The 21,248-nt window shown below is 38.6% G+C and overlaps 1 protein-coding gene across 4 annotated transcripts in view; it reads right to left on the bottom strand.

Moving 5' to 3' along the window:
• ATRX (alpha thalassemia/mental retardation syndrome X-linked) overlaps positions 1 to 21,248 on the bottom strand; it is a 280,335-nt gene that overhangs the window by 4,947 nt on the left and 254,140 nt on the right. For all 4 annotated transcript variants that reach the window (XM_011968463.1, XM_011968465.1, XM_011968464.1 and 1 more), the window contains 4 exons: positions 12,900 to 13,049; positions 11,911 to 12,036; positions 11,072 to 11,167; positions 10,456 to 10,584 (listed from right to left, as the gene is read on the bottom strand). In XM_011968463.1, the coding sequence (XP_011823853.1) occupies positions 10,456 to 10,584; positions 11,072 to 11,167; positions 11,911 to 12,036; positions 12,900 to 13,049 (501 nt within the window). The remainder of the gene's footprint in view (positions 1 to 10,455; positions 10,585 to 11,071; positions 11,168 to 11,910; positions 12,037 to 12,899; positions 13,050 to 21,248) is intronic.

Below are 21,248 nucleotides of genomic sequence, written 5' to 3'. Positions count from 1 at the left end.
TTGGATGGCATTTCTGGACCTTCCCTGGGCTGGAGGGGAGCCCACTGCTCAGAAGAGAGAGACATAGTCCTGGTAGCATTTACCACAAGCTGACTGAAGAGCCCTTGGACCCTGAGTGAACATCAGCAATAGCCAGGTAATACCTGCTGTGGGCCTGGGATGCTAGTGATCACAGGGACAGACTCCTTTGCTTGTGGAAAGGGGAGGGAAGGGTAGAAAGGATTTTGTCTTATGGCTTGGGTGCCAGCTCAGCTGAAGTAGAATAGAGCTCCAGACAGATTCCTAAACATTCTGACTCCAGGCCCTGGATCTTGGATAGCATCTTGGGACAGGCCTAGGGCTGGGGGAAATTTGCAGCCCAGAAGGGAAGAACACAAGAGCTTTGCCACCTGCTGAATGTGGAGCCTTAGAGCCTTGAGCAAACAAAGGCGGAAGCCAGGCAGTAGTTACTGTGGATCTTGGGTGAGACCCACTGCTATGCAGGCTTCAGGTCTAACCCAGTGTGGTCCCCGTGAAGGGAACCAGAGGGGTGGTTGTGTCACCTCTCCACCAGCTTTCCAGACAGCTTAGCACAGACAGAGAGAGATTCTGTTTGGGAGAAAGTAAGGGAAGAGAACAAGAATCTCTGCCTGGTAATCCAGACAGTTCTTCCAGATCTTATCGAAGACCACCAAGGCGGTAGCTCTATGAGTCTACAAGACTACAACAGTCATAGCATTACCCAGTTTGGGATGCCTTCCAAGGCAGATACAGATGGAGTGACCAAGAACTTAGACCACAATATCTATCTCCCTTTGAATACCTAGAAAGCCTTCCCAGGAAGGATGGGTACAAACAAGGCTAGATTACAAAGATTATAATAAATACCTAACTCTTCAATGCCCAGACACGAATCAATGTCCACAACCATCAAGACCATCCAGGAAACACGACATCACCAAACGAACTAAATAAGTCCTAAGGGACCAATCCTGGAGAGACAGATACATGTGAATATATGTGACAGAGAATTCAAAATAGGTGTCTTGAGGAAATTCATGAAACTCAAGATAATATGGAGAAGAAACTGATAATCCCATCAGATAAATTTCATAAAGATATTGAAATAATTTAAAAGAATCAAGCAGAAATCCTGGAGTCAAAAAATGCAATTGACATACTAAAGAATGTATGAAGAGTCTCTTAATAGCAGAACTGATCAAGGAGAAGAAAGAATTAGTGAACTTGAAGACAGGTTATTTGAAAATGTACCATCAGAAGAGACTAAAGAAAAATGAACAAAAAACAATGAAGCACATCTACAAGATCTAGAAAATAGCCTCAAATGGGTAAATCTAAGAGTTATTGGCCTTAAAGAGGAGGCAGAGAGACAGATAGGGTATAAAGTTTATTCAAAAGGATAACAACAGAGAATTTCCCAAACCTAGAGAAAACTATCAATATTCAAGAAAAAGAAGGTTATGCAACACCAAGCACATTTAACCCAATGAAGACTACCTCCCACCATTTAATAATCAAACTCTCAACGGTCAAGGATAAAGAAAGGATCCTAAATGCAGCAAGAGAAAGGAAACAACATACAAAGGAGCTCCAATACATCTGGCAATAGACTTTTCAGTAGAAAACTTACAGTCCAGGAGAGAGTGACATGAGATATTTAAAGGGGTAAAGGAACAAACAAACAAACAAACAACTTTTAACCTAGAAGAATATATCTGGTGAAAATATCCTTCAAAAGCGAAGGAGAAATAAAGACCTTCCCACACAAACAGAAACTGAGGAATTTCAATACCAAACCTGTCCTACAAGAAATACTAAAGGGAGTTTCTCGGTCTGAAAAAAAGGATGTTAATGAACAGTGAAAAGTTACATGAAGGTATAAAACTCGCTGGCAAAAGAACATTAGTTTTCTCTTTGTTTGTACTTTATTTGCTTGTTTATGCAATCAGTGTTATCATCAGCTTAAAATGATGTATTATATTATTTGCAAGCCTCATGGTAACTTCAAATAAACAAACATACAACAGATAAACAAAAAACTATCAGCAAGAAATCATACCAGGCGCAGTGGCTCAGGCCTGTGATCCCAGCACTTTGGGAGGCCAAGGTGGGTGGATCACCTGAGGTCAGGAGTTCAAGACCAGCCTGGTCAACATGGTGAAACCCTGTCTCTAGTAAAGATGCAAAAATTAGCTGCGCGTGGTGGCGGGTGCTTATAATTCCAGGTACTTAGGAGGCTAAGGCAGGAGAATTGCTGAAACCCCGGAAGGCAGAGATTGCAGTAAGCTGAGATCACGCCACTGTACTCCAGCCTGGGTGACACAGTGAAACTCCATCTCAAAATAATAATAATAAAAAGAAATTAAAACATACAACCACAGAAAATTGCCTTAACTAAAAGGAAGACAGGAAGGAAGAAAAGAAGGAAGAGAGGGATCACAAAACAACCAGAAAACAAATAACAAAATGGCAGGAGTAAGTCCTAACTTATCAAGAATAATGGGGTTGGAGGCTGGGCGCAGTGGCTCACGCCTGTAATCCCAGCACTTTGGGACGCCGAGCGGGAGGATCACAGGTCAGGAGATTGAGACCATCCTGGTTAACATGGTGAAACCCCATCTCTACTAAAAATACAAAAAATTAGCCCGGCGTAGTGGTGGGTGCCTGTAGTCCCAGCTACTCGGGAGGCTGAGGGAGGAGAATGGTGTGAACCTGGGAGGCGGAGCTTGCAGTGAGCCCAGATTGCACCACTGTACTCCAGCCTGGGTGACAGAGTGAGACTCTGTTTCCAAAAAAAAAAAAAAGAATAATGGGGTTGGGCAAGATGGATGACTAGATGCAGCAAGGTGGAAAAGCTGCCACCGAAAGACAACGATGACTGGCACACTCCTAACAGATCTTCAGAGACAAGGCAATGAGAGTGGATGGAGGGAAGACACAGAAGCTTGGTTGAAGGAGGAGGAAGCTGGGAATCCTGAATGGGGCTACCGCACACCAGGACTGGTTCCTGGCCCACAAGAACTCCAGGGGAATGAGTGAGTTGAACTGGCAAGAAGCAACTGGCTCTTGCCTCGGGGCTCTGGAATTCCAGCAGGAGACCAACAGCCAACATTATACTGAATGGGCAAAAGCTGCAAATATTTCTCTTGAAAACTGGCACAAGACAAGGATGCCCTCTATCACCACTCCTATTCAACATAGTATTAGAAGTCCTGGGCAGAGCAATCAGGTGACAGAAAGAAATAAAGGTCATCCAAATAGGAAGAGAGAAAGTCAAACTATCACAGTATGCAAATGACATCATTCTGTATCTAGAAAACTCTAGTCTTGGCCCAAAAAGCTTCGTAAGCTGATAAACAACTTCAGCAATATCGCAGGGTACAAAATCAACGTACAAAAATCAGTAGCATTCCTACACACCAACAAAAGTCAAGTAAAGAGGCAAATCAGGCATGCAATCCCATTCACAACCACCACAAAAAGAATAAAATACCTAGGAATACAGCTAACCAGGGAGGTAAAAGGTCTCTACAGTCTTTTGGAGCACAAGACTCCAAAGAAATTAGAGATGACAAAACAAATGGAAAAACATTCCATGCTCACGGATAGGAAGAATCAATATTGTTGAAATGGTCATATTGCCCAAAGCAATTTATACATTCAATGCTATTCCTATCAAACTACTAATGATATTCTTCATAAACTAGACAAAATTATTTTAAAATTCATATGGAACAACAACAACAAAAAAGGCTGAATAGCCAAGGCAATCCTAAGTAAAATGAACAAAGCTGGAGGCATTATGCTATACAACTTCAAACTATACTACAGAGCTACAGTAACCAAAACAGTGTGGTACTGGTACAAAAAACACACACAGACCAATGGAACTGAATAGGGAGCTCAGAAATAAGGCCACACACCTACAACCATCTGATCTTTGACAAAGCTGACAAAAACAAGTAATGGGGAAAGGACTCCCTATTCAATAAACAGTGCTGGGATAATTGGCTAGCCATAAACTGGACCCCCTCCTTACGCCATATACAAATTATCAACTCAAGATGCATTAAAGACTTAAATGTAAACCCCAAAACTATAAAAACCCTGGAAGACAACCTAAGCAATATAATTCTGGATATAGGAACGGGCAAAGATTTCATGATGAAGATGCCAAAAACAATTGCAACAAAAGCAAAAATGGACAAATGAGATCCAACTAAACTAAAGAGCTTCTGCACAGCAAAGGAAACCATTGACAGAGTAGAGAGACAACCTACAGATTTGCAGAAAAGTTTTGCAAACTATCCATCTAACAACTAATAACCATTATCTATAAGGAACTGAAAGAAATATACAGGAAAATAACAACCACATTAAAAAGTGGGCAAAGGACATGAACAGACACTTTGCAAAAGAAAACACGCACATGGCCAACAATCATATGAAAAAAAGCTCAACATCACTGATCATTAGAGAAATGCAAATCAAAACCACAATGAGATACCTTACACCAGTCAGAATGGCCATTATTAAAAAGTTAAAAGATGCTGGTGAGTTGTAGAGAAAAAGGAATGCTTATACACTGTTGGTGGGAGTGTTAATTAGTTCATCCATTGTGGAAAACAGTGTGGCAGTTCCTCAAAGAGCTAAAAACAGAACTACCATTCAACCCTGCAATCCTATTACTGGGTATAAACTCAAAGGAATATACATTGTTCTATTATAATGACACTGTATATGTTCATTGCAGCACTATCCACAAAAGCAAAAACATGGAATAAAGCTAAATGCCTATCAATGGTAGACTGGATAAAGAAATGTGGAAATAAAAAATAAAAATAAAGAAAAAGTTCAGGAGGGGTAAAAAAAAAAATCCATGTGTGTAAAGGTGTATTCTAAATGTGCCTTTCTTCCTGATACCTACAGTGACTGAAGCTCTAGATACATGTGCCCTCTGCCTACTCGTACTCATGTCCCCTTATAAGGCATTCATTATGGAATGCCCTATTATCAAGTTCCACAGCGAAAATTGAGATGTTGCATCCTGTGATTTCCAAACCTCAGCTAGCAGAGCCATAGCCTGCTACTACTGCCTCTGCATTTGGTTTATTGAATGCAGCTCATCACAGAGAGTCTGACAAATTCAACATGTTATAGACAACTAGAGCTTTTCTTATTCCAACAGCAGCTGACTCAACTATTAGAAATCTCAGAGATCAAAAATCTACTTTCTCACTCTCGGTTAGAGCCCAGACCTCAGCACACATCTTCAAGACTGCTGTCAATCTATTTATTTAATTTTATTAATATACTTTATAAACCTAATAATAAGTACAAGATCATGTCCTCAGCAGGAACATGGATGGAGCTGGAGGCCATTATCCTTAGCAAACTAATGCAGGAACAGGAAACCAAATACCATATGTTTTCACTAATAAGTGGGAGCTAAATGATGAGAACACATGAACACATAGAGGGCAATAACAGACACTGGTGCTGACCAGAGGTTGGAGGCTGAGAGGAGGGAGATGATCAGGAAAAATAACTTATGGGTGCTAGGATTAATACCTGGGTGACAAAATAATCTGCACAACAAACCCATGACACAGATTTACCTATATAACAAACCTGTACATGTATCCATGAACTTAAAATGAAAGTTTAAAAAAAGAATAACAGTGAATATAAATGGACTAAACTCTACAATCAAAAGACATATAGTACCTGAATGGATTTTTAAAAAAGACCCAACCATCTGTTTCCTATAAGAAATACATTGTACCTATAAAGACACATATAAAGTGAAAATAAAGGGATGAAAAAAGATATTTCATGAAAATGGAAACCAAAAAAGAGCAGGACTAGCAATACTTACATCAGACAAAATAGATTTCAAGACAAAAAATATAAACAGAGACAAAGATGGTCATTTGTAAATATATGTGCACCCAACACTGGAGCACCAGATATAAAAAAGCAAATATTATTAGAGCTGAATAGAGAGACAGACCCCAAAATAAAAATAGCTGAAGACGTCGACACCTCAACTTTACACATTGGACAGATCATCCAGACAGAAAATCAACAAAAAAACCAATGGACTTATTCTGCACTATAGACCAAATAGATATTTACAGGATTTTTCATTCAATGGTCACAGAATATACATTCTTTTCCTTGGCACATAAATCATTCTCAAGGAAAGACCATATATTAGGCCACAAAACAAGTCTTAAAACATTCAAACAAATGAAATCATATCAAGTTTCTTCTCTGACCACATGGAATAAAACTAGAAAACAACAACAAGAGGAATTTTTGAAACTATATAAACACATGAAAATTGAACAATATGCCCCTGAATGACCAGTGGGTCAAATAAGACATTAAGAGGAAAATTGAAAATTTTCTTAAAACAAATGATAAAGGAAACACAACATACAAAAACCTATGGGATACAGCAAAGGCATTACTAAGAGAAAAGTTTACAGCTCTAAGTGCGTACATCAGAAAAGAAAAAAAACTTCAATTAAACACCTACCAACGCATCTTAAAAAGAACTAGAAAAACAAAAGAAAACAAAACCCCAGATTAGTAAAATAAATAATAAAGATCAGTGCAAAAATAAATACAAAGTTGGTTTTTTTGAGAAGATAAACAAAATGGACAAACCATTAGCCAGACTAAGAAAAAGAAGGGGCTGGGCGCAGTGGCTCATGCCTGTAATGCCAGCACTTTGGGAGGCTGAGGCGGGCGGATCACGAGGTCAGGAGATCGAGACCATCCTGGCTAACATGGTGAAACCCGTCTCTACTAAAAATGCAAAAAATTAGCCGGGCGTGGTGGCGGGTGCCTGTAGTCCCAGCTCTCGGGAGGCCAAGGCAGGAAAATGGTGTGAACCTAGGAGGTGGAGCTTGCAGTGAGCCAAGATCGGGCCACTGCACTCCAGCTTGGACGACAGAGCGAGACTCCGTCTCAAAAAAAAAGAAGAAGATTCAAATAAATAAAATCAGAGATCAAAAAGTAGATATTAAAACTGATACCAAAGAAATTCAAAGGAGCATTAGAGGGTCCTATGACAAACTACATGCAAACAATTGGAAAACCTAGAAGAAATGGATAAATTCCAAGACACATACAATCTACCAAGATTGAAACACTAAGAAATCCAAAATCTGAAACAGACCAGTAACAAGTAGCGAGATTAGAGCTGTAATAAAAAGTCTTGCAGCAAAGAAAAGCCTGGAAACCAGTATCTTCACTGCTGAATTTTACCAAACGTTTAAAGAAGAACTAATACCAATCTTCCTCAAACTACTGTGACAAGGAGAGGAGGAGGGAATACTTCAAACACATTCTATAAGGCCAGTAACACCCTGATACCAAAATCAGACAGACACATCAAAAAAAGAAAACTACAGGGCAATATCTGAGATAAACATTCATGCAAAAATCCGCAACAAAATACTAGTAAACACAATTCAATAACACATTAAAAAGGTGTTGAACATGACCAAGTGGGATTTATCCAAGGGCTTCAAGGATGACTTAACATTTGCAAATCAATCAACGTGATACATCAAATAACAGAATGAAGGACAAAAACCATATGATAATTTCAACTGATGCTGAAAAAACATTTGATAATATTCAACATGCCTTCATGATATAAATCCTCAAAAAAACGGTTATAGAAGGAACATACCTCAACACAATAAAACCCATATATTGACAGATTCACAGCCAGTATCATACTCAATGGGGAAAAAAGTGAAAGAGTTTCCTCTAAAAATTGGAACACAACAAGGACGCCAGCTTTTACCACTGTTATTCAACATAGTTCTGGAAGTCATAGCTAGAGCAATCAGACAAGAGAAAGAAGTAAAGGGCATTCCAGTTGAAAAAGAAGAAGTCAAATTATCCTGTTTGCAAATGATATGATCTGGTATTTGGAAAAACCTAAAGACTACACCAAAAATATTTTAGAACTGATAAACAAACTTAGTAAAGTGGCAGCACACAAAATCAGCAGCATTTCTAAATGCCAGCAGTGAATAATCTGTAAAAGAAATTGAGAAAATAATCCCATTTACAGTAGCCACAGTCAAAATTAAATATCTAGGAATAAACTTAACGAAAGTGAAAGATGTCTACAACGAAAACTACACAATGCTGATGAAAGAAATGGAAGAGGGTACAAAAAAATGAGAAGATATTCCATGTTCATGAATTGGATAAATTAACATTGTTAAAATGTCCATATACCCAAAGCAATCTATAGATACAATGCAATCCCTCTCAATATACCAATGACATTCTTCACAGAAATAAAAAAAAAAAATCCTGAAATTTTCATGGAACCACAAAAGACCCAGAATAGGCAAAGCTGTAGTGAGCAAAAAGAACAAAACTGGGGGAATCATATTACCTGACTTCAAATTATACTATAGAGCTACATTAACCAAAACAGCATGGTACTGGCATACAAACAGACACACAGACCAAGAGAACAGAAGACAGAACCCAGAAAAAAATCCACACACCAGTGAACTCATTTGTGGCACAGGTGCCATGAACATGCATTGGAGATAGGACAGTCTCATTCATAAATGGTGCTGTGGAAGCTGGATATCCATACACAGAACAATGAAAAAAGACCCCTATCTCTTGCCATATACAACATTCAAATCAAAATGAATTAAAGACTTAAATCTGAGACCTCAAACTATGAATCCACTACAGAAAAACATTGGGAAACCGTCCAGGACATTGAACTGGCAAGGATTTCTTGAGTAATATCTCACAAGTACAGGCAACCAAAGAAAAAATGGACAAACAGGATACCATTAAGTTAAAAAGCTTCTGCATAGCAAAGGAAACAATCAACAATGCGAAGAGACAACCCACAGAATGCGAGAAAATATTTGCAAGCCTTCCAATTGACAAGGGATTAATAACCAGAATATATAAGGAGCTCAAACAACTGCATAGAAAAAGAAATCTAATAATCAGATTTAAAAATGGGCAAACATTTCTCAAAAGAAGACATATGAATGGCAAACAGGCACAAGAAAAGGTACTCAACATCATCAATCATTAGATAATGCAAATCAACACTACAATGAGAGGCTGGGCATGGTCACTCACACCTGTAATCCAAACACTTTGGGAGGCTGAGGTCGGAGGATTGCTTAAGACCAAGAGTTTGAGACCAGCCTGGGAAATATAGTGAGACCCTGTCTCTAGAAAACCAACCAACCAAACAAACAAAAAAGACAATGAAATATCATCTTACCCCAGTTAAAATGGCCTTTATCCAAAAGACAGGCAATAATTAATATTGGTGAGGATGTGGAGAAAAAGGAATTTGCGTACACTGTTGTTAGCAACGTATATTAATACAAGCACTATGGAGAACAGTTTGGAGGTTCCTCAGAAAACTAAAAATAGAGGTACTATATGATTCACCAATCCCACTGCTAGGTCTATACCCAAAAGAAAGGAAATCAGTATATTGAAGAGGTATCTGCACTCTCATGTTTATTGTAGCACTGTTTACAATATTAAGACTTGGAAGCAACCTAAGTATCAACCAACAGATGAATGAACAAAGAATACATGGTACATATACACAATGGAGTACTATTCAGCCATAAAAAAGAACGAGATACTGCCATTTGCAATAACATGCATGGAACTGGAGATCATTATGTTAAGTGAAATAAGCCAGGCATAGAAAGACAAAGTTCACATGTTCTCACTTATTTCTGGAAGCTTAAAACTAAAACAATTGAATGGGGATAGAAGATAGAATGGCTGCGAAGGGTAGCAGGGACTGGGGTAATGGGGGATGGTTAGTTAATAGGTACAAAAGTATAGTTAGAATGAATAAGATCTAGTATTTGATACCACAACAGGGTGACTACAGTCAAAAATAATTTATTGCACATTTAAAAATAACTAGAAGAGTATAACTGGATTGTTTATAACACAAAGAAAGGATAAATGCTTGAGGTGATAGATATCCTTTACCCTGATGTGATTATTATGCACTGTATACCTGTATCAATATACCTTATGTGCCCCCAAAATATATATACCTATTATATACTCACAAAAATTAAAAGTTAAATAAAATACAAACGGCAAATGTGGTAAAACTCTGGCAAAAATTCCTATGTAGATGTTCAGAATATATGAGAAATAAAATTATATCGACTAGATCCTATGTAAACTTCAAGGATTCCCATTTAGGTAGCTGTTGCATTTTTGTAACAAAATATATTACTTTTACTTGACATTCCTGGGTTTTTTACATTTCTTCCAGAATTATCAATGACTATCCATCCCTCCACAGTAGGAATAATTACTGATGTAGATGTCATACAAACTTATTATAAATTCAAGAAAATTAAACATAACCTAGAAATAGTCAGAAGTCAGAATTCTTACCATCTGTTGTTTTGTCAATACATCATTGTAGATTGCTTCTCTTCGTTTAACATCAAGCTCCTGGCTGGCTTGTCTACTTAATGCTAACGCCTGTACTTGGGCCTCTGAGAGATTCATGTTCTCCTTCCACTAAAAGAAAAATTTTCTATTTACTCCTTATTACTGTACAATTGAAGAAAAAATAATTAAAGTATTTTAAGATATTTGGAATTTTCCAAGGTCCCCCCCGCTTTCCTTTATTCTTTTCTAAAGAAAAGCATGATGCAAAACAGGGTATTAAGTTGTTCACTGCTATACCTGGGCTGGCTATCTCTGGAATGAAACAATAATTTAGATTTAATTTGTGCAACTGGTAATTAAAATGTTTATGTAAACAATGCATACATTTCCATGTTTGATTTCTCAATTCTTACATTTTATCCATTTCTCTTTTGTGCCAACATCTATGTAAAATTGCTGGGTTACCGTTTGGCACTATTATCCATCCATTTTACCAGTATTTTACTATTGCAAATCAATTTATAAGACGGAAACAATTAAAAATTTTTAAAAATGGCAGTAGGGGGTAGAGGGCACAAATTTGAGGTTGGAATAAGACAACTGCCAATTAGCTTACTACAGCTGAAATTATATCTTCAAGAGGTTGAATCCTCACTGCTGTCACACTGTTTGTTGCTTCTACAACTTTTTCTCTTCCTTGATTAATGAGGTCCTAGAAGAATGCAAGAAATAAGTTATATAAGGCAGAAAGACAGCATAGTGTTAAAGTATAGGAATCCTTCCATTTGCCAATTTATAGCAGTTGGTTTTAAAACTCTTTAAATAATTGAAGAGAACAGAAAAATTCAGTATCAATAAAGTGGAATAAAACATACCAATGCTCAAAGAGTCTTGTTAGGAAGATTAAAAGTTTGAGTTTTATCACACCAATAATTTAATAATTTAGATGAATCCATAAGCACATTTTATAATGTGTTTCAGATTCAATTAAGTCATTACTGGTATAATAAAAATCCAATCTTTCCTATTTAATTTACAATTGATTCTAGCTTTAAATCATTTATTTCATAATATTGGGCATTATATATTTAATTGTACATCTATAATGCACTTGAATAGAAATTAATGAGTATATTTATCTTACTTTCAAACAGTAAGATAGCAATTTATTATAAATATTTTATAACTGAAGAAGGTGCTACTTCCCAAGCCAGTCAGCAGCCCTATTGTTTCTTAATTAAAATAATTCAAACTACATTAATTCACCGACTGATTCCTTTGTGCTCTGAACAAACCACATTTTACAACATTATGTTGGTTCAAAACAGTCAACAAATAAAATAAAAATTTATTGGTCTATTCAGGGGTAATCTTTTGGAGAATGAACCCTCAACAACAAGGCACTTGAAACTGCCTTTAATTCATGTTAAACTACTTTTGTACTTCACAACTCACCTCCAGCTGTTGATTACTCATTGCTGACAGGGCTCCCAAATTGAAAGGAATATAAGGAGTTTGAGAGTTGAAATTGACAGGGGGTAAATTGGTCCCAGTTGGTATGTTGAAACGCATGGTCAGTCCCTAAAAACAAAAAAATTACGCACTTTTCACATTGTGATTTAAAACTTGAAATTCTACATCACCTACTGGTTTAGAAAAGAATCCACATTCTCAGATCCAGGAAATTATTAACACTCTTCCACACACAAACAAAACACCGTTTTCACCCGAAACCAAGATCTTATTACATGGAAAGTTTTAACCCCTAAAGGTGTACTTTTTTAAATGATAATTCCCACAGAATGGGGGCAACTCAAAAGAATTCTGATGAGACTCTGAACATCACATTAATGTTAAAGAGGTTTGGTACAATAAGTTAGGAGTTTGAAAAGGATTCAGGTATTAAGATAAGGTTTCTCATGCTCAGGCACACTTTTGCTCAAGTGGGTTGATGTTTAAAACAGACATAGAAGGATCTTAAATAAAGCTGCTGCTGGAGCAAACGGCATTAATTTCTAATAATGAAATATTTTTGTGTTCTGATATTCAGCCAAAATTTAGATTTCATGGTATACATGCAAAGCTACATTTACTACAACCTCCAAACACTAAGCTCCTATATGTTTGTTACTACAGAGAGGGTACTGATGGGAGGTTCGTGGTGCTAAATATATGGATTCCCACTCATCTCGCAATTCAACAAATACTAACCACAAATGGGGTTACTACTCTTCAAGTGTAAACTGTTTTCTTCTGTCTCCTCCTCCTACTCTACCACCAAAGGTAGCTGAAACCAGCCCACAAAGTGATTCTTGTAACTGGGGACTGTGTTCCTAAAACCCACTATATTATTATTACCTGTTTCAAATGTGACCCTTTTCTTCTTCATTGCTCTTTCAAATCACTAACATAACAAAAACGAAAACGCATTTTGCATCAACTACCTTCTTCTCTGCTTCATACTCAGCCCAAGCTGCTTTTCTTTCTTCTTCAGTCAACTCTTCTTCTTCTTTGTGGTCCAAAAGAGAATCATGTTCATGATATCCTACAATGTGTTCCTTATGTATCTGAAGGAGTTCTGCAAGTATGGTATCCTGTTTAGAGGGGTTGAAATAAGAGACAATTATTTTTCTCCTCTGGATAGTATAATACCTCCATAGTTCTATGGTCAACTGTAATAGAAACTAAAACCTGATTGCTACATATATATTTCTGATGTATATGACAGATTACCTAAAAAACAGCAACAAAACATGTAACACCAGTCTCTTATGTAAGACTTTCATGTTTATACAGTATGTTTTAGGCATTCAATTTTTTTTTAATTACTAGTTTTCAGATTTCAAGGTCCTTCCACCAACTTAACATTTTTTTTCACATGCATTTTATTTTGTGCTTAATTCTGAGTTGATAAATGCTAACATAAGTCTGCTTAAATTAGTGATGATATTGGATGCCTGTGCTAGAAATCAAGGCTATTCCTATTTATACATAATAAACAACTTTATTTTCACAATCCTTTTAGCTGTCAACCACTATGTTAACAAAAATCTAATCTAAATTAATCTAAACAGTTATAGGACAGTTTAACTGAAACATATAGCCCTTATACTTCAACTGCAGGAAGATCAAATGTTAAATTACACTGTAAAGACCCATGGGTCAAATTTAAATTGATACATTTTTTGATTTATTATCATAGTATATATATTTTAAAGAAATCATGGTATCTTAAGCCAATCTTTTAAGATTATAAAAAACTGGGATCATTTATATACTCAGTAAGAACACTAAACTCCTGCTCTGTGTAATTATGACTGTGAGAGTGAGACACAGAGATAGATGGGGTGGGGGTTTAACGTGAATTACAGATACGTTACTTTTAATAAATTTAAAATATTCACAAGTTGTTCATTAAGAAATCACATAAGAAAACCTGGATCTATAAAAGGCAAATTAATTCACTTTACAGAAGGATTTTCCATAGCTTTTAACAAGTTTTCCTAGAACACACTTTCTAAATTGAGTGTGAATTTAGTGAAGGGACATAATTACTGATCAAATGAAGGTAGTGGAGGTACATATATAGCACACTGAATTCAAATTTAATCTGCATCTAGTGATGCTTAATGCACTCATAAATTTTTGCATAGACAAAGCCCACATTTGAAAATAATTATGCCTTTACACATGTTGAGTATAGGGTCCAAAAAGTGGTAAGAACTCAAATGTGTATTAAATAACTCAAGATGAAAAATTCAAATCATGAGACCCTAAGTTTTTTTTTTCTATACAATAGCAAATACACTAATTCCAAATATTCTGATATTTAATATCTTGTAAACAACTTTTTATCTTGCTACCCCAATAAACATTTTTCAACAATTATTTCCTTTCTTAACAGAACTGATTTTCTTAATAAATATAACCATAATAGAGACTTTACAATTCTTGTTTATTTTATTTTATTTTATTTTTTTTAGATAGGGTCCCATGTTGTCACCCAAGCTGGAGTGCAGTGGTTTGATCACAGTTCACTGCTGCCTTGAACTCCTGGGCTCAAGTGATTCTCCTGCCTCAGCCTCCCGAGTAGCTAGGACTACAGGTGCACACCACTGTACCTGGCTAATTTTAAAAATTCTGTAGACATAGGATCTCAGTATGTTTCCCAGGCTGGTTTCAAATTCCTGGCCTCAAGTGATCCTCCCACCTTGATCTCCCAAAATACTGAGATTACAACAGGTATAATCCATTTTGAGATATATGTGTGTGCTATTTCCTTTGTTGAAAACAAAAAACAATAAAAGACCATACAAATGAGAGGACCCAATAAAGTCTACTGGTAGAATACATGGATGCTAACAGGCTTAGTTACTTTGAAATTTGAAATGTTAACTAAATGCTTCTCTCTCACGCCAGTGTAGAAACCTGTGATCAAAGTTGACTTCTCTGGCTTATGCCACATACAATAGGTTTATCATCACTAGATCAATCTCCAAAGTCCACTGTTACTGACCAGGCAGGCAGGAAGACAGGCCAATCTGCATTAATTTATTCTACTAAAAGATAGGGCTTTCTTAAATGTGTAACTCCTACGCCCACTCCCCCAACACATACATGCCAAACACGACTCAAGAGAGAGATAAAATAATAAAACCAGATAACATTGACTAACATTTTTAGTACATTTACCAAATACAATGAGAAAAGTCAGCTGTTCTACAACACACCAAATAAATTACAAGATTAAAATGTTCTATGGATAATCTCTAATTTTACTTCTGTGTAGCAATAAATGATCTTAATCATAGTCAGATCAGTTCATTTCTCTAAGAAAGCAATCTGGATGAGAGAAAGGCCAAGAAAACTGTATACTAGGAACTAATTCATTTCTATCTGTGCCACTGATTCTCTCAATAACACTGGATAATAACTTAAGTCTAGCTATGACTGTAAATTAAATATGGATGATACACTCTCTGCTCACGTGTAACAGGATGATATGAAAATAGCAGGAATAGGCCGGGCGCGGTGGCTCACGCCTGTAATCCCAGCACTTTGGGAGGCCGAGGCGGGCGGATCACGAGGTCAGGAGATCGAGACCATCCTGGCTAACACGGTGAAACCCCATCTCTACTAAAAATGCAAAAAATTAGCCGGGCGAGGCGGCGGGCGCCTGTAGTCCCAGCTACTCGGGAGGCTGAGGCAGGAGAATGGCGTGAACCCGGGAGGCGGAGCTTGCAGTGAGCCGAGATCGCGCCACTGCACTCCAGCCTGGGCGACTAAGCGAGACTCTGTCTCAAAAAAAAAAAAAAGAAAATAGCAGGAATAAACAAAAGCATGAAAACACCCAATTCTTTGGAAATAAACACTGTCAAGTGTGGTATTTATTTCTCAATTCTAAACACCACAATTTATAACATTAATTATGTCTTTAATGGTTGGAGGGGAAGCCTTTCCAGAAACGCATATACACATAAACATATACACAAACTCATATACAGCCTTTTAAAAAATGTCTGAGATACCAGGAAAGCTTTATTAAGTCAGTCCTTAGCATTCTATAATTTCTAAGTCCAAATGTATCATCATGGAATTAGTAGAAATTGAAGCCCAGAGAGGCAAAGTAACTTTTTCCGATTACACAGCTAAGGACTACCTGGGACTGGAAACTAAATTTCCTGGCTCCTATGCAGTGATGATTCCATCACACCACAAAGAATGTCTGTTTTCTTTACAGTTCCTCTACTTCCCAGACCTATTCCCTTAGGTAAAAAAAAGATAATTCACTGAAAGATTCCAGGGGAGGGGGAACCTACGTCTATTTTCTTACTTTTAGCACTTTTTAACTTTTATTTATTTATTTAGAGACAGAGTCTCACTCTGTTGCGGGGCTGGAGTGCAGTGGTGCTCACTGCAACCTCCACCTCCCAGGTTCCAGTGATTCTCCTGCCTCAGCTTCCCGAGTAGCTGGGACTACAGGCACCCGCTACCATGCCTGGCTAATTTTTGTATTTTTAGTAGAGATGGAGTTTCACCAAGTTGGCCAGGCTGGTCTCGAACTCCTGACCTCAAGTGATCCACCCGCCTCGGCTTCCCAAAGTGCTGGGATTACAAGCATGAGTCACTGAACCTGGCCTGCACTTTTGTACTTTTTGAACTTTTTAAAACAAGCATGTTAATTTAATAAAAGAAAACATAAAAACTGAAAAAACAAGTCTCAAGACAAACTTGTGAAAGGCCAGTTCATGCTTATACTATACCTGAAAATAATACCACGTACTGTTTTACCATTTGCATCTTCAGGAGATACTTATTTTTGAGAAACGTCATTTCTAAACCCCTTTAATGTATTCACTCCACTAATTCTAGATTTAAAACCTATCCTATCAAGTCAGACATGACTGTCTAAGGTCAGGTTATGGTGAAGGTTCAGCCTTTAACCATGCAATAACTTTCCTTTTGACTTGCTAGTCAACTGAAATGCCAATGTAAGTCACAGGAAAAGTACATGTGAATTTGTTTGTTTTCTATCCTAGAAAGTTTCAGATTTTTTGCCTAAAACATTACCTCCATCCTGGCTACTATAATCCCTCTTTTCAAAGAACCAAACAAAACAAAATGCAAACAATACTAACATCCAATTACAAAACCAGGAAATAACTACCAGTAACATTTGTTATGTATTCCTCCACACACTTACACACACACACACACCTTTGCATAAAAATGGAATTGGACAAATGGCAAGATGGCTGATGAGAAGCAGCTGTGGTCTGTGGCACTCACAGAGAGGCATGAAAAGGGGTGAATGAATCCAACACCTTCAAATGAAATATTCAGGTTCTTACATTGGGACTGAATAGGCAAAAAGCACAGAGAGCAAGGAGAAGGTGCGGGGGGGCTACGGCCCATCCAGGAGCCACGTGGAGCAAAAGGAACTCCCATCCCCAGCCAGGGAAGGCAGTGAGTGAGTGTGCAACCCGCTCAGGAAGCCAGGCTTCTCCGATGGATCTTTGCAACATGTGGAGCAGGAGATCCCCTTGTGAACCCATTCCACCAGGATCTTGGGTCTGATACACAGAGCTGTGTGGAGGCTCGGCAAAACAGCAGCTCAGGCGCACACAGAGACCCAGGAATTTTGCATACTCCTGCCACGGGATCCCTGCCAAGGCATAAAATCCATCCATATACATCCCTAGGAAGGGGTCTGAATACAGCGAGCCAAGCAGCATGGCTCGGCAGGCCCCATTTCCATCGCACCTCACAGACTTGGAATCCCAGCTAGCCAACAGCAGAGGGCTGAAGTCCGCCTGAGACAAGACCAAGTTCCAGGGGGAGGGGCGGTCACCATCTCTGCAATTCAGGGGAAATAGCCAATCCAGCCTGCCAGCTGTGAAGAGTGGGCACAGCCCAGAGGAGGAGGGGCCGCCCACAGCACAGTGCAGTGGCCTTGCCAGATAAGGGGGCCAGACCGCTTCTTTAACCAGACGGACCCACTCCAAACTGAGTAGGACTTACCATGCAGGGTCAGAGATCTGATCTCTCGCTGGGAGGGAGCTGGGGGTAGCGGGGAGGGGCGGCTGATATCTCTGTGGTTTCTGGGGACTCAGTTGTTCCAGCCTGTCCGTTGTGGAGAGTGCAGATCACCCAGCCAGGAGCACCGCCCCCGCCCCCCACAAGGCATAGTGCAGCCGCCTTGCCAGATTGTAGCCAGACTGTTTATTTGACAGGCCCCGACCCACTCCTGCAGACAGAGATCTGATATCTCCATGGGAGGGAGCTCCCTAGGGGAGGGCCAGCGGCCATCTCTGTGCTTCCGTTAAATCAGCCATTCCAGCTTGCTGGCTATGGAGAATAAAGGTGGTACAGAGGAAAAAACCCCAGTGCAACACACCTGCTCTACCAAGAAGCAACCAGACTGTTTCACTGGGTGGGTCCCTGATCCCATCCCTCCTGACTGGGTGAGATCTTCCAGTGCGGGTCGCCAGCCGCCTCCTGCAGGTGCGGGAGAGGCAGAAGAAATTGGGGTCTGGAGCAGACCCCCAGCTAACCACAGGAGCCCTACAGTAGAGTGGCGTGACTGTTAAAAGAAAAACAAACAAACAGAAAACAGCAATGTCAACAACAACCAAAAAAAAAAGGCCCCGGAAAAAAAAAACCCATTCAAAGGGCAGCAACCTCAAGGATCAAAGGTAGATAAGCCCACAAAGATGAGAAACAATCAATGCAAAAACGCTGAAAACTCAAAAAGCCAGAGTGCCTTTTCTTCTGCAAATGACTGCAACACCTCTCCAGCAAGAGCACAGAACTGGGCTGAGGCTGAGAAGGATGAAGTAACAGAAATACGCTTCAGAAGGTGAGTAATAACAAATTTTGCTGGGCTAAAAAAGCATGTTTTAGCCCAAGGCAAAGAAGCTACGTATCATGATAAATCAATACAGGAGCGTATAGCAAGAATAGTCAGTTTAGAGAGGAACATAACCAACCTGATGGAGCTGAAAAACACAACACGAGAACGTCACAATGCAATCAAACTTCACAATGCAATTAATAGCAGAAGAGACCAAGGTGAGGAAAGAATCTTAGAACTGGAAAGACTATCTTTCTAAAATAAGACAGGCAGACAAGAATAGAGAAAAAAGAATGAAAAGGAATGAACAAAACTTCTGAGAATTATGGGATTATGTAAGGAGACCAAATCTACGACTGACTGGGGTCCCTAAAACTGACAGGGAGAATGGAACCAAGCTGGAAAACATACTTCAGGATATCATCGAGAACTTCCACAACCTAGCAAGACAGGCCAAAATTCAAATTCAGGAAATGCAGAGAACCCCAGTAAGATATTCCATGAGAAGATCAACCCCAAGATACATAATCATCAGATTCTCCAAGGTCGAAATGAAAGAAAAAATGTTGAGGGCAGCCAGAGAGAAAGGCCAGGTCACTTACACAAAAGGAAGCCCATCAGACTAACAGCAGACCTCTTAGCGAAAAACCTGTAAGCCAGAAGAGATTAGGGGCCAATATTCAACATTCTTAAAGAAAAGAAATTCCAGCCCAGAATTTCATATCCAGCCAAACTAAGCTTCACAAGCAAAGGAGAAATAAGATCCTTTTTAGACAAGCAAATGCTGAGGGAATTCATCACTAGCAGGCCTGCCTTGCAAGCGGTCCTGAAGGAAGCACTAAATATGGAAAGAAAAAACCATTATCAGCCACTAAAAAATACACTGAAGTACACAGTCCAGTGACACTATGAAGCAACCACACAAACAAGTCTGCAAAATAACCAGCTAGCATCATGATGACAGGATCCAATTCACATATAACAGTACTAACTTAAAATGGAAATGGGCTAACTGCCCAAATTAAAAGACACAGAATGGCAAGTTGGATAAAGAGTCAAGCCCCATTGGTATGGTGTCTTTAAGAGACCCATGTCATGTGCAAAGACACCCACAGGCTGAAAATAAAGGAACACAAGAAAATTTACCAAGCAAATGGAAAACAGGAAAAAGCAGGGGTAGCAATCCTAGTTTCTGACAAAACAGACTTTAATACAACAAAGATCAGAAAAGACAAAGACAGGCATTACATAATGGTAAAGGGTTCAATTCGTGAAGAAGAGCTAACTATCCTTAATATATACACACACAATATAGGAGCACCCAAATTCATAAAGCAAGTTCTTAGAGACCTATAAAGAGAATTAGACTCCCATACAATAATAGTGGGAGAGTTTAACACCCCTCTGACAATATTAGATCATTGAGACAGAAAATTAACAAAGATATTCAGGACCTGAACTCAGCTCTGTATCATGTGGACCCGATAGATACTTACAGAACTCTTCACCCAAAAACAACAGAATATACATTCTTCTCATTGCCACACAACACATACTCTAAAATTTATCACATAATAGGAAAATACTCCCCAGCAAATGCAAAAGAACTGAAATCATAACAGTCTCTTAGACCACAGCGCAAGCAAATTAGAACTCAAGAATAAGAAATCCACTCAAAACCATACAACTACATGGAAATTGAACAACCTGCTCCTTAATGACTCTTGGATAAATAATGAAATTAAGGTAGAAATCAAGAAGATTTTTGAAATTAATGTGAACAAAGAGAAAACATATCAGAATCTCTGGGAGAGAAATTTATAGCACTAAAATGCCCACATCAAAAAGCTAGAAAGGCTGGGCGCAGTGGCTCATGCCTGTAATCCCCACGCTTTGGGAGGCCGAGGTGGGTGGATCACTTGAGGTCAGTAGTTCGAGACCAGCCTGACCAACATGGTGAAACCCCATCTCTACTAAAAATACAAAAAAATTAGCGAGGTGTGGTGGCAGGCGCCTGTAATCTCAGCTACTTGGGAGGCTGAGGCAGGAGAATCCCTTGAACCCAGGAGGCGGAGGTTGGAGTGAGCTGAGATCGTGCCATTATACTCTAGCCTGGGCAACAGAGCAAGACTCCATCTCAAAACAAACAAACAAAAAAACAAAACTAGAAAGATCTCAAGTTAACAACCTAACATCTCAACTAAAAGAACTAGAGAACCAAGAGAAATCAAACCCCAAAGCTAGCAGAAGACAAGAAATAACTAAGGTCAGAGCTGAGCTGAAGGAAACAGACACATGAAAAATCCATTAAAAAAAAAAAAATCAATGAATTCAGGAGGTGGTTTCTTAAAAAAAATTAATAAAATAGATAGACTGCTAGCTAGGCTAATGAAGAAAAGAAAGAAGAATCAAATAAAATCAGAAACAAGGGGGACATCAC

This window comes from Mandrillus leucophaeus, unplaced genomic scaffold, assembly GCF_000951045.1.
Source record: "Mandrillus leucophaeus isolate KB7577 unplaced genomic scaffold, Mleu.le_1.0 Scaffold844, whole genome shotgun sequence".
Lineage (NCBI taxonomy): Eukaryota > Metazoa > Chordata > Mammalia > Primates > Cercopithecidae > Mandrillus > Mandrillus leucophaeus.
Note: the sequence above shows the minus strand (reverse complement) of the source record. Positions and strands in the feature narration are given on the sequence as shown.